This window comes from Cyprinodon variegatus, unplaced genomic scaffold (assembly GCF_000732505.1).
Source record: "Cyprinodon variegatus isolate N-32 unplaced genomic scaffold, C_variegatus-1.0 Scaffold1833, whole genome shotgun sequence".
Lineage (NCBI taxonomy): Eukaryota > Metazoa > Chordata > Actinopteri > Cyprinodontiformes > Cyprinodontidae > Cyprinodon > Cyprinodon variegatus.
Genome location: NW_015152286.1, coordinates 1 through 13,137, shown reverse-complemented (window position 1 = coordinate 13,137; position 13,137 = coordinate 1). Strand labels below are relative to the sequence as shown.

Genomic DNA, 13,137 nt, shown 5'->3' with positions numbered 1-13,137 from the left:
CTTTAACAAGGGTTTCGTCTATCCAAACTGCCATACGGGCATGTTGTTAGGAAAATAGAATAGAATCAAATGGAATAGAATAGAAAGACAGTTTGGATATCCTGGTATATATCCTTTATATATTAGTAGATAGTTACAGTAGCAAAGTGAAAAAAAAATGTGAACAATAGACTCTACAAGACATTATTTTTCCATGCCAGATCCTCCTCCTCGTTCCATCTGCATGCTTCTAAACTTCTCCTTTCCTGATCTAAACAGTCTTTTCTTCTCTTATGGGAGAGCCTTTATGTTTGAGTTGACTCAGTGGACAAATATTGCGTCTTCATGATGGGCACAGTGTTCTTCCCACAGAGCTGACTTGAAACAGTCACTTGGACTTCTTCAGTCCTCTTCACTGTGCATCTCATGGTGGATTCTTTGTTTGCAGGGGTTTTTGTAAAGAAAGAATGGAGATAAACCAGGTTGTTTTCAGAAACTCCCAGTGGAGGGAGACTGATAAGCTGCATGCCTCCTTGGTGTACTGAGGAGTGTTTCATTGTGTTTGGTGCAGCAGGTAACATACTAGGTGAAGGTGGGGAGAGTGGAGGAAAGAAAGACATGATTAAAATCCCCCTGAGCAGAAAATAGGCCTTTGTTTGGAGACTTCTGGTAATAACATGGATGACATTGCTACCTACTACAGCACTGGCTGAGGGGGTCTCTTAAAACCTTATTGACATACAAGTAAACTCCAGTGGTAGACGATAGAGCCACATGCTTACAGCTAGCAACTCAATGTCCTTATGACATTTCATAGTGAAATGTCAAGAGTTGCACTATCAATGAATGATTCGCAAACACAGCCAGACACTCCTCTGTCTTCTTAACCTATTCATGGTTTGGCTGGCCTGAAGTAAATGAAAAATGCTCATGTGTATGATTCCTGAGTTAGTGGGGTTCGCCAAGTATCAGTCAAGATAATAAAGTTGCTCACTTCTCTGATGCCATGCAAGGTTTGCCAATTCATCCACTTGGCTGGGAAGGAAAATTTCCCAAGATGATGGACGGGATGATGGGTTTGTACCTTATGACGGTGCAGGACTCAGGGCTCCTCCTTCTAAGCTCAGTAGGAGTGGCACAGTCGAGCTACTGATTGTGTTAAAAAATGGGAGTGAACTCACGCAGTCTCTTAAAAACCAATGACATAGAAATAAAATTGTCAATAAAAAAGTATGATACAGATTAATTTAGATTATCTATTTATTAGGAAAAATCTCTGAAGGGTGTAAAAGAAGGTTCAGGCTCATGCAGCGCTGCTAGATGTCGTGACTTATTTTCAACAGATTGTACCACCTTAGCTTTGAATTTCTACAGCTCTTCCAGAGCTGCTATTGGCCGTCTAGCAGTTTCTTTGATAAATACATACATTTTTTAACCTGTAATATAAGGATTTCAGCAATGTTTTGATAGTTTATAGTGGTGCCAAACTTTTCTCTGTTTTTAGTTGATGGATTTATTCTTCTTGAATTTGTAATGTTATTCTATAACCTGACCTAGCTTCAAACTCCCCATCTTTAAACACCTGCACCCCTTATATTCCATATGTGTTTATTAGTTCCTATGATTCTTCTGTTAAAATATTTATATGCACATACACAGAATCTAGATGCTAATTAGGTTATAGTTCAGGGTTATCATAGTTTATTGGCTGTAAGTACAAATGTACACCATGCATTTTGGATTTGTATCTGAAGGATACTGCAGGATTCATAAATTATTGTGATGTGAGAAAATGTGTTGAAGAACATTTCTTTTGTGCCTTATTTGGAATGCAACGGCACTCCAGATTCATGTCACTGTAGCCGACTGTTTGTATTTCTGTTTTAGCCCCAAGAAGAGCCCCCCAGGGTGTCACAGTCACAAAGAGCGATACCAATGGGAGTGCCATCCTTGTTTCCTGGAAGCCGCCTCAAGAGGCAGCAGATGATGGAATCATTCAGGAATACAAGGTTAAAAAAAAAATACCACAGCTCAAATCTGACTGTAATTTTTGTTGCACTGTGTTGTTGAATGTGTCCCTCTGGCAAACATTGTCATCTCTCTGTACATTCCACAGATCTGGTGCCTGGGTAATGAGAGCCGCTACCATGTGAATCAGTCAGTGGATGGCTCAACCTTTTCTGTGCTCATTCCCAGCCTGGCCCCAGGAATACGCTACAGTGTAGAGGTGGCAGCAAGCAATGCTGCTGGGCCCGGAGTCAAGAGTGATGTAGCCTTCTTTCAATTAGGTAATTGTTCCCGGTAGCTGACCAGTAATACACTTTTAGATGGTAGGTTTCTATTAGATTTCAGTGTCTCTCATTCTTCTTTTCTAGATGCTGTCCTTAACTTTTGGCCAGCTTCTCACATTTCTATTTTCAGCTGTTTTTGTGGCATTTTATGCACCCACCAAAACCTTTGCATTTGTGAACAGCGTATAAATGTCCTTCTGCTTTGCTCGATCAGATTCTGCAGGCCAGATGATGGACATCAGTGACAAAAGAGGCACATTATCACAGATCTCTGAGGTGGTGAAGCAGCCAGCTTTTATTGCAGGCATCGGCGCCACCTGCTGGCTGATCCTCATGATTTTCAGCGTGTGGCTCTACCGTCACCGAAAGAAGAGGAGTGGTCTCAGCAGCACATACACTGGCATCCGGAAGGGTGTGTTCATTCACTGTTAACCAACACATGAAAGAATATATGTTCATATGTATGAAGGCTTAGTGTATTATTTAAAGGTAATAACATTAGCTTTTAGAGTGCATATATTGGATAATATAATTAGTGAGACCTTCAAATAGTGACATTTCACCACCACACAGCAGAAGTCATCTTTGCATTGATATTAAAGGAATCTTCTGAGGCGGATAAGCATATCAGACCTGGGTGGGGGTGCTCTGGTCTAATCATCCTTTGACATATTTGCATTCCAGGCTGTGTAGACATTTTGTGACCTTTAATCACATATTTGTAGAGTGTCTTTTTGTCAGTGCATCAGTATTTAGAGGCACAAAGCTGTCAAGCTGCCAAGCCTTTATCTGTTTGATAGTTCTGTTTGCTGTCTAGTTGCCCCCTCCCCCCTCCTTTTTTACCTTAGCCTGAAAACTCAAATTAAAAATAGAAGCAGCATTTGCAGAAGATATAAGATGTATGTTTATATATACTTCATACAATGCTTTTTAAAGGGAACTCAGCCAGTATATTTTATTATGTTTCCTGGTTTCAATCTTTTCTTGTTTGTGTTTCTGCACAGTCCCATCTTTTACCTTCACGCCTACAGGTATGTACTTTAATGCCAAATTCAGTATTTTTAGCTTTTTTTATGTCAAAGATGCACGCAATTTAAGATTTTGGGGGTTGACTGCATATATTCATTTTATCTATATATATATACAACCTATTGATGCTAATATTTGATAATATATTAAAATATTATATATAAGATATTTCACATTAAGAAAAATGTGAGATGATTAAACATCTCACATTTTCTTTCTTGTTAGAAATTACATTTAGGTTTGAAACGTCCAAATGCTTTCCGATAGAAGGATATAGACGTTTCTGAGATTTCTGAAACGAGACAAAATTCAAATAACGAGGAGTTAATTTTTCACACAAACAGTTCTCATTAGAGAGATAAACTGAGGTTAAATGTGTGAAAAAAGTGAACAGTAGATTGTACAGAGTGATCAAACGATTTACCAGCAAAATTATTTTAGTTCATATGATTCCCAAAATCAGAAGTGCTGAGATGAATGCAGATACAAATTAAACTAGATATACTCTATGCAAAAAAACAATTAAGTTGCTTTTGGAAGAATGTAGGACTTTTTTTGTGCAGACTCTTAATCTGTCTTACACAGCTGTCTTCACTATTTGCAATTTTTCCCTGTTTCATCTCCTCAAGGTTGATTTATTTTTTATTTTTTGCTTTTGTCTTCTCAGTGGCATATCAAAGAGGAGACTCTGTGTGTGGCTCTGGCAGGTGACTGATATTTTTGTCCCATTGTGTTACAGTGATGGAAGAATTTCAGTTGCATTGTGAAAACACTAGGGGGGGATGTCTCCCTGCGTTTAAACTCTTTTCTAAATCCACTGTATGTTTTCTCAGCTCTTAGCAATAAGAAAAATGCCAGCAGATTTTAATTGACACTGTGGTCCACCTCGTTGCAGACCTGTCCCTCTCAACATGGGTGAGCCTCTGAACCAGCTGTGGCTGCCAGACAACTGGCCAAATGCATGTGCCAATCATAAGGACTGCAGCATCAACTGCTGCAATAATGGTAACGGCACCAGTGACAGCAACATGACAACTTACAGCCGGCCAGGTTGGTGTGAAAAACATCTCATAGCTCACATGCCAGTCTGAAATACAACTTATGTTACTAATAAAATACCAATGCCTTGCAGCAATGCTTAAAGATTTATAGCCTATTGTTTTATTGCCTCATTCATGTGCTGCTTTGTTTCCCTTTCTCAGCTGATTGCATTGCCAATTTTGGAAACCATCCAGAAAACAAACAAGGAGGACAGCTTGGTTCTGAGACCCCTATATACAGCAACGCCAACCTCTCGAACAAGCTAAGTGAAATTAAAGCATTCAACAATGGCAACTACTTCTATGCAAGCCCAGGAGCAGAATCGCCAGGCACGTATGAGCCCATACCATATGCCACCACACAGCTCATTCAGTCCAATATTAAGAACAAGGCAGCTGCTGGTGGCTGTGCAGCTGAGCCGCTGGATATACCCAGCTGGAAACAGCCCCCCAGCCTTCCTCCGATACCAAAGGAGACACCGCTGATGCAGCACAGCACAGCCGAGCAGAACTGCAGCGGTATGTAGCACATAAAATGTCCTTTTATTTGTATAAAAATCAAGAAAAGATTTTCCAGGTTAGAATGTATCTATATTTCCAGATCTGCAGGGAAACAACGCTATGATTTACCCAAAAAGCGTACCATACAACCAGACCCGCGACCACAACACAGGCGGCTCCCACCAGAGTTCAGACAGAGGCAGCAATAGCACCTCAGGTGATGCCATCATCTGCTGTACTCTAAAACACTGGGTTGATATTAATGAGAGCTGTTCAGCGCTTACTTTCAATTGTGTGTTTTTTTTATCAGGGAGCCAAAATCAAAAGAAAGCAATGCGGGCCCAAAAGATTTCCAAACACAATGCAGTGAGCTGGGGAGATGCTTTGTCTGATTCTCATCCTAATGCCTGGGACTGCGATGACTATAGTTTGCCCATGGAGATGAGGTACAATAAAAGGCAAAAGATGCTGAACACAGCCTTGCATAAACAATTGAGAAGCTTGATAGAAGCCCATACAGTGATATTTAACAGACAGAATGTGCATTCATATTGAAAATACCTCTTTTTAAGCTGCACTCAAACATACATGTCATTCTGCACAAATTTTGAAAATGTTTATTTTCCTTTGGCATTGGTCTGTTTTATTCTCATCTCAAATGTATTGTTTTTATTTACAAAATCTAATTAAAATTCATATGGCTATGAAACATCAATCTGCAAATAACGAATCTTTAAAATATGTTTAATCAGGGAATTAAGTTATTTTTAATAAACAAACTTTCCAGTTTTTAAAATGTAATTTTTTATTCTGGTTTTGACCGATTGATCAACATGGTGCAGGCTTGTATTCTACAATATTTGTTACCAAACAAAATCTGAGAAGTGTGTAGTAAAGCATCCAGACAGTGAAACATCATTCAGTGGGAAAACCGGTCAGGGACGTTGGTGAAGATGCTCTAAACTATTCTACCACCCAGTATGCCATCTTCTTCCCATCAGCTTTTCCCACAGCATGATGCAGTAACCACTACAGTATGGTTCATTGTGGCCCATGCCACATTTTTCCATTTAAAATTTTTTATATTTCTATATAACATGTTATTTTACATGTTGTATGTATTGGTTTCTTATTGACTTTTCAGTTTACAGTTCAATTCAGGCAGTAATATAAAAAAAAATTAGGGCTTTTTCATTTTCTATTTGTTCTGCAACATCTTGCTATGTTGGTATGACAAACAATAAAACTACTAAAGAGTCCTACTATTCAAAAAGGTGCCCATTATATTTTAAGCATTTTTCATTTAGAATGAAAGATACATTACTTTCCTTGCAGTAAAAACAAAACCATGTTTAAATTAAGCAGCTGCCATATCAAGCCCACGTGATTTTCAGATCTTGCCTCTTCTTTGCATTTCTTATCTTATCAGCTTTGATCGAGAGCAAAGACTTGAAAGCTGCCCCACTCCACCAGTCAGAGGAAAAGCCTCATCTACTACTGAAGTGTCCTGTAGTTGCCTGCCCTCTTCTACCTCACAGGGAGACCTTAACAACGGCCTTCAGGATGATGCCGAACAGCTTGTCCACACCTACTGCTCAATAGTGGACAGAGACGGACTGGAGGAAAACAATGGGGAGGTCGGCAAGGAGACAGAGGTTGAGCTAGTGGAAAATCTCTACAGTCAATCCCTGCATCACATGAAGCACAAACACCAACCGCCCCACGCCTCCCCACACAAGCTGCTCCTGCAAGGTCTGGAGCAGACGCCAGCCTCCAGCATGGCGGAGCTTGACAGATCAGTCACAGGGTCTATGGTAAACAGCTGGGGATCAGCATCCGAGGATAACATCTCGTCGGGCAGGTCCAGCGTTGTAAGCACTTCAGAGGGGTCGTTTTTCACAGATGGTGATTTCAACCAGGGAGTCACCTCTTCCAGGGATGTAGTCGGCCTGCGTATGTGCAGGTACCCAGAGGTGCCAGGTGAGGTGCACATAACTTGTTTTTTACCTAACTATCCCTAACTTATGCACATTTTGTGCCGTAAATTGGAAAGTATTTTTCCTGATTTCTGTAATTTTCATCGAAACCTTATTGTTTCAATCTTCGGTTTGGAAAACATATTCTTAGGTCTCTTTCAAGATTTTGTCTTTTTACAAAAGATTGAATTATCTGTGTTGGAGAACTTCCTGGCCATGTCTTTAAAGTGAAGTCAGAATATTGATATCATACATTATATGCAGTTTAAATTAGTGTGCAAATCCTCTCCTGACTTCAGGTCGCCGACACCAGCGACCAAGTAGCCCCATGTCCACGGACAGCAACATGAGTCCTGCAATAACACATAAACGGCCCAGACGCCATAAACAGAACCAGTCTGCACAACAGGACCTTCAATCCAAAGATATCTTCAGCGATGGTAAAGTCAGAACCATGGATTAAATCTGCTGCTGCGTTTATCTCTGCAGCGCCAACAATATATTTAAGTTTTGTTCTTTTTTCTTTTTTTTCTAGACTCTTGCATGCCTCTAAATTTTATAAGCCAGGCGTCCCATGGCGACTACAAAGTGAGGGGGGCTACTCTGCCACGGATGGGCTCTGGGCAGGGCCGGGGCAGGCGAGGCAGCACTGGGACTCACAGGGTCAGAGAGGGAGCAATCGAGCAGAGAGAGAGTCAGGAAGAGGATCCTCAAGGGGCCAAAGGAAACAACAACAACATACAGCATTCAGGTACTGAATAATTACAGGGCCCCTTTTGAAATCTTTTGATGTATTGCCTTGCAGAAGTATTTAAACCCCATATATACTTGTGTAGTTTTTCATCTTACAGCCATAAAGTATTTTATTTATATTGTTTTTATAGAATGCGATAGAGCTACACTGAGAACTACAATATTGTGACGTGGAATAAGAAAATAAATAAGGACAAGAATTGTATTTATATTAAACTCATTTTACAGTACTCCTAGTACCCAAAAATAAAATATAGTGTTTCAAGCAACCGTTAGAAGTCCCTCAATTAGTGAACAGCGTTCACCATGTGTAACTGTATTTGCGCCCTAATTCAGGGGAAGTAACTTTTAGAAGACCCACTCTACATGGGCTGGGTCCTTAATGGGATGAGGATACTGTAAAAGCCGGACTGTGAAAGGTGCAGCCCTTACCAGCTCTTCGTGCCTGGCCATAACTGCTGTTGCCTAGCAACCATGACAGCATGAAGCACAGAACCGTATAGCTGTATATATTGAGCCCAACCATTTTTTTTTATGAATTTTACAAGCCCTGTAGGTTTCTTTTGCCCTTCTGATGAACAGGTGGCAGTCTTCACAGAGATAAAACTAAAGTATACCATTAAAACCTAATAGCACAATTAATATACAAAAAAGCTAAAAACAAAACCACAATAAAAAGCGTAAATTATTATTATTGTTACAGTTAAAATAGGAGGGACTTAATTTTCATTACTAACTGGATGCATGTCTATAAATCAAGCAGAATATACTGTACCTTCACAGAGAAGATCAGCATTGTTTGTTTTGATCGGTTTTTAAGTTCTGAAGAAAAGTAGCACTTGTTTTAGAAAACATACAAGGTCAGGGATAACATTCCAAATTTTCTATTTGTGCAGGAATTATTTTGCAAAGTTGATTAGATTGTTGATGACAAAGTACAGTCTTGTTTCCAATTTATTAAGGCCAAAATTCCATATGCTTGTCTGGAACCCAAACCGTTTCACTTGTTGTTTTTCTTTATTCATCATTTAAGATCTCCAGCAGTTGTAGTGCCATAGCAGATATTTCAAAAATAAAACTCCAGTAAGACATTGAAATTGAACAAAACTATTCCTTAATAAAACCAAACTTTAATCATAGCCAAACAAATTAGCTCTGTGACAAATACAATTGGAATAAATCAAGTGGCATGTCAAAATGATTTCCTGGAAATCCTGCATTCTCTCTTGATATAAAGAGCCTTGCTAGCCTTTTAGCTAAGAGCTAGGCCAGCGCTAATGTCCATTCCCAAAAAAAGTTTCAATCTCTGTCCAGTTAAGCAATATCTTACTAAACTGAGCAGATTTCCAGGTTTAATGCAGCTACATTTTCCTTTAAAACATTGTTTAAGTTTATTTAATGCCATAGCAAGTGGTAGATATAAAACTTTGACCACAATATTTTCTGCTAACCTCTACAGCTGCTGTTACGACTTTAGAAATTTACTTCACTTTTTTGTTTGTTTTCCTATCTCTTCCTCAGAAATTGGGGATGTACTTTTGTACAGTCGTCCATCTTTCCCCTCAGGTCAGGCTCAGAGGGATTCAGGTTGTAATTCATCAAACTCTCAGTCATGTGGAGGATCAAAGTCCAAACAGAAAGAGCAGGTCGCCCTCATGGAACAGGTGGAAGAGGTAAATATGACCAAGCTGTCAAATTACAAATATTTTACAGTTTTAACTCATTTGAGTTTCCATTAATATTAAAATAAACATGTCTGCCTTTTATATTTGCAGTTTATAAAAACTTAAGAAGCATTGGGAGCACAAGAGGAGTATACCACAGCTGTCTCCCGGGACTATGCTTTAAAATATGGACATAAACCCTGAACGTACTGCACAAAATCCTTTTCTACTTAAAATTTCTCATTTGATGTTAAAAAATTCTCTCATATTAAATGGTGGACTTGTTTTTTTTGTTGTTTTTTTCTTGTCGAGCGGCATTCAGGTCCCTGAACTGCTGGTTCTTCTGAAAGTATAACAAATGCACATTCAATGGCAGATATGAGTCCATACAGAAGTGTTGCTTATGGCAACTGCTTGATGCTCTTTGTGTGATGTTTGTTTGTTGTCTCGTTCTTGCTCTGTAACTAAACTAAAGTAATTACCAGCCATCTTGTAAATTGTTTACCACCACAGAAGTGCTTCAGAATTTTATATAACAGTGTTAATGTCTTTTTTAGGTGATGTACATTTTGTCTCTGTATTATTTGTTCTACTTTGGTTATAAAAGCACAATCACTTAATTTTATTTGAATTCAGTGTTGAATGAATTTTAGCCAAGAGGAAATCAGTTGTTCAGTCATGTTAATCATTTTTATCACTTTATGTCAGGCTGAGAAAAAGATTTATTGATTGTGATGTGCATTGAGTTGTGTACTTTGAAGCTGCTTTCATTCAAATTTGAACTATCTCTGTTGTGTGTACTGGGAAAATTGCATGCAGATTCAAAACGAAGGACATTCTTTCCTAAAAATATTCCATGCTTTGCCCTTTATTTGGGATTATAAAAAAGAATGGTCATGGACCAATTCCATTTCTTGTTTCCCAGTGCTGCGTTTATTAGATATATTTCTCTATTCCCCTAGCATTGGAAACAATGTGTACGAGTAGGGCTGGGCAACAAATCACCAATTTACAATATAGAAATATCTTACAAACGTAAACATACATCTGCACATAGTTGAACTGTGACTTTTGGTGGAACATTTGTTCAGTAATGTTAAAAGTAAACAAGTGTATATTTTTTACTTTATTCTTAAATGTTATTACAATGCCTTGCAGAAGTATTCCAATTGCTTGAATGTTTTCACATTTTCAAACCTTTTCACAATGCAAACTTCCATGTATCGTATTGAATTTCAATGTAAAAAGGTCAACACACAGTAGTTAATAATTGGGATATTGAGGGAAAAGAGGTTTTGTTGGGCTTTTTTTCAAATAAAATGCTGATTAAGGTGGCATGCTTTTGTATTCTGCGTTCCTCTGTCAACTGAGAAGCTTTCATCTGTGCTTCTTCACAGTAGGGATGGTGTATAGGGCCTCTAATAAAAGCTTTTCTCATCCGTTCTGTCAGTTTAGGTGGACAGCGTGTCTTGTTAGGATTACAGTTCTGCTCTTTTTAATTTCAGATAAGAAATTAAGGGAGCAGTTGCGTGATGTTGGATTCCAGGTTCTTAACCCACATGCAGAACGGGAGAACAGACAATCGGATAAATCAGGTTTATTTTACCAGTTGAAAAAGTTCAGTAAATGGTATGGGTCCTTGGAGGGAGGGCACACAGAGTTGTCTGCACACTGCTGAGCAGAAAAATGGAGAAGATGAGTTTGAGGTCGTCGGCAATATAATCTTTGAAGTTAAAAAACTGATCTTTCCCAGCCTGAAGCTTTCCTTCACCCAAAAGGGAGGGGGATGTGGACTTGGTTCCTTTGTCGGTCTCCAGGTTCTAGAGACCTACTCTGGAGGAATTTGACTCAGTGAGTTCCAGTTGATGATATGGAGACTGTGGCAGAGGTCAGACAGTTTTACTCAGGCTTGGAGAAGGAAAGAGGATCGATCCAACTACCAGCTGGAGAATCCAGGAACTGCTTGTGATCCAACTGAGGAGTTGATGGAGGAACTTGGGCATCCAGTGGGTAAAAATCCACGGCGTCATGAGTATACTGAAAATCATTACAAGGTCCTCACAAGGAGGATCCATGGCATCACGAGGAAACACCTGAGAGAAGGTTGACAACGAGAGTCAATTACTGGAAGTTTATCTAAAGGAAAAGAACACAGAGAGAATGTTTATGGCAGCTCAGGGTACCATAACTAGCAAACACTCAGGCAACAAGGTGCTGGCAGTCTGCTTACTCATAAACTCCAGGGTGATTAGGTGATTGGTAGAGCCAGCGGGCATGCCCCTCCAGTTGCAGCCTCTAATTGCCATTTAATGGATAAGGGTGAAAGCAGCAGGCAAACAAGAAAACAACCCACAAAGAGGAACCAAAGTCCTGTCCCCAACAAGTTGGTTAGAAATTTATTGTCAAATAACCAAAATCATCCAGATTTGCCACCCGGGATGGCAACATTATAAATTATTATATATTATAAATTTCTAAACGACATTTCTTTTTTGTTTTACACTTGTGTAAACAATATGACAAATAAATCTATCTAAATTTAAATCTGAAAAAAATCTAAGTAAGACATTGACATGTACTGTATAAGTCAAGTTTTTCTCCTTTCAAACCTAGAGTTGGTGTGAAACTACTTTGGTACAGTCAGAACATTTGTGAATTTTATGTTCACAAAAGAGGGCTAGGTTGCAAACATGGAAACCAGCAAGAGAAGCAGACAATAAATAATTATAACTTTACCTAAGAGGCATAAGCATCCAAATTACTGTGGCTGAATCTGCATTCAACATCTTGAATTTAGTTGAGCTACGTTGTTGTCTCTCTTGGCCTTTGGAACCATTACAACACCCTCTGGAGGGTGGGCTAAATGCTTGAAACTCTAGGTTTCATTATTTTTCATTCCTACTTTATACGATGCTTAGAGTTTAAAGCCTGGGATATTCACAGAATAACTGCATATATACTGAAATTATAAAAGGTGGACATTGTGTACCCAATAGGTAATTTTGGAGGCATTTATAAAGAAAGAAATGGTTAAAATGGATTTTATTTAGGGCTCTCAGAGCCAATGGTCTTAATACAAATTCACACCACACACTTTTAAGACTTTTATACTTTTATATGTATATAAAAATGCTTTCAATATCCTCACCACACACTTCTGTGTGTCTATATGTGGGATGAAATCTGAAGGTTTCTGGTTACAGAGTGAAATAATGTTTGGGAATGGTGGAAACAAAAGACAAGACAATATAGCAGCAGATCAATTACAGATGGCCTAATAGTTCTTGATAAGAGTTTTTTTTTTTTTACTATTTAGTTTTGATATAAATCATATAACCAACATTTTTTTATTGAGGTTCTATAGATATTGTAGCTGTGTGGAAAAATCTATGTTCAGCATGAGTTCTGAATTGGACTTGTGATGAATCAATAAGGGTTTGCTTTTGCAGTCTATTGTGGCTCGCCAAGCATTGTTTCAAATTAGGATCATGGGTTCTTTGGCAGAGTATCTGACCTGAAAAAAGATTGGTACAGCAGGTTTTTCTATATGAAAACATCTTGCATTGTGCTTGGAATATGCTCCAAAATCTGTTACCTTAATGAGCAAGGAAAAGATCCGGGAATCCCATAAGCCCTTACAATTAACAATCAGTTTTTCCTTTATCAGCTTATGACACCTTTCTATATATATATATATATTGACTTTAGACTTTAGAGACTTTAGACTTCTTTATTTGTCATTTTGTTTGCACAGAGTGCATACAGCACGAAATTGCGTTGCATACAGCTTATGAACATTGCATTGATATTTCAAATGAGATGGAATACCTTTCCGGATTGTTACACACGAGTTATTCAAAAGGTGCCGCAGTGGTCAAAGTGTAAACAGTGCAGTGGATAAAAA

The 13,137-nt window shown here is 38.7% G+C and overlaps 1 protein-coding gene across 4 annotated transcripts in view; it reads left to right on the top strand.

Annotated features, from left to right (window-relative positions):
• Positions 1-10,637, top strand: part of LOC107104654 (roundabout homolog 1-like) — a 29,928-nt gene extending 19,291 nt beyond the window's left edge. For all 4 annotated transcript variants that reach the window (XM_015404701.1, XM_015404700.1, XM_015404699.1 and 1 more), the window contains 14 exons: positions 1,867-1,988; positions 2,096-2,267; positions 2,485-2,682; positions 3,275-3,301; positions 3,967-4,006; positions 4,195-4,349; positions 4,502-4,858; positions 4,941-5,057; positions 5,151-5,286; positions 6,270-6,820; positions 7,116-7,256; positions 7,352-7,567; positions 9,091-9,242; positions 9,345-10,637. In XM_015404701.1, coding sequence (XP_015260187.1) covers positions 1,867-1,988; positions 2,096-2,267; positions 2,485-2,682; positions 3,275-3,301; positions 3,967-4,006; positions 4,195-4,349; positions 4,502-4,858; positions 4,941-5,057; positions 5,151-5,286; positions 6,270-6,820; positions 7,116-7,256; positions 7,352-7,567; positions 9,091-9,242; positions 9,345-9,359 — 2,399 coding nt within the window. In that variant the 3' untranslated portion in view covers positions 9,360-10,637. The remainder of the gene's footprint in view (positions 1-1,866; positions 1,989-2,095; positions 2,268-2,484; positions 2,683-3,274; positions 3,302-3,966; positions 4,007-4,194; positions 4,350-4,501; positions 4,859-4,940; positions 5,058-5,150; positions 5,287-6,269; positions 6,821-7,115; positions 7,257-7,351; positions 7,568-9,090; positions 9,243-9,344) is intronic.
• The last annotated feature ends 2,500 nt before the right edge of the window (positions 10,638-13,137 follow it).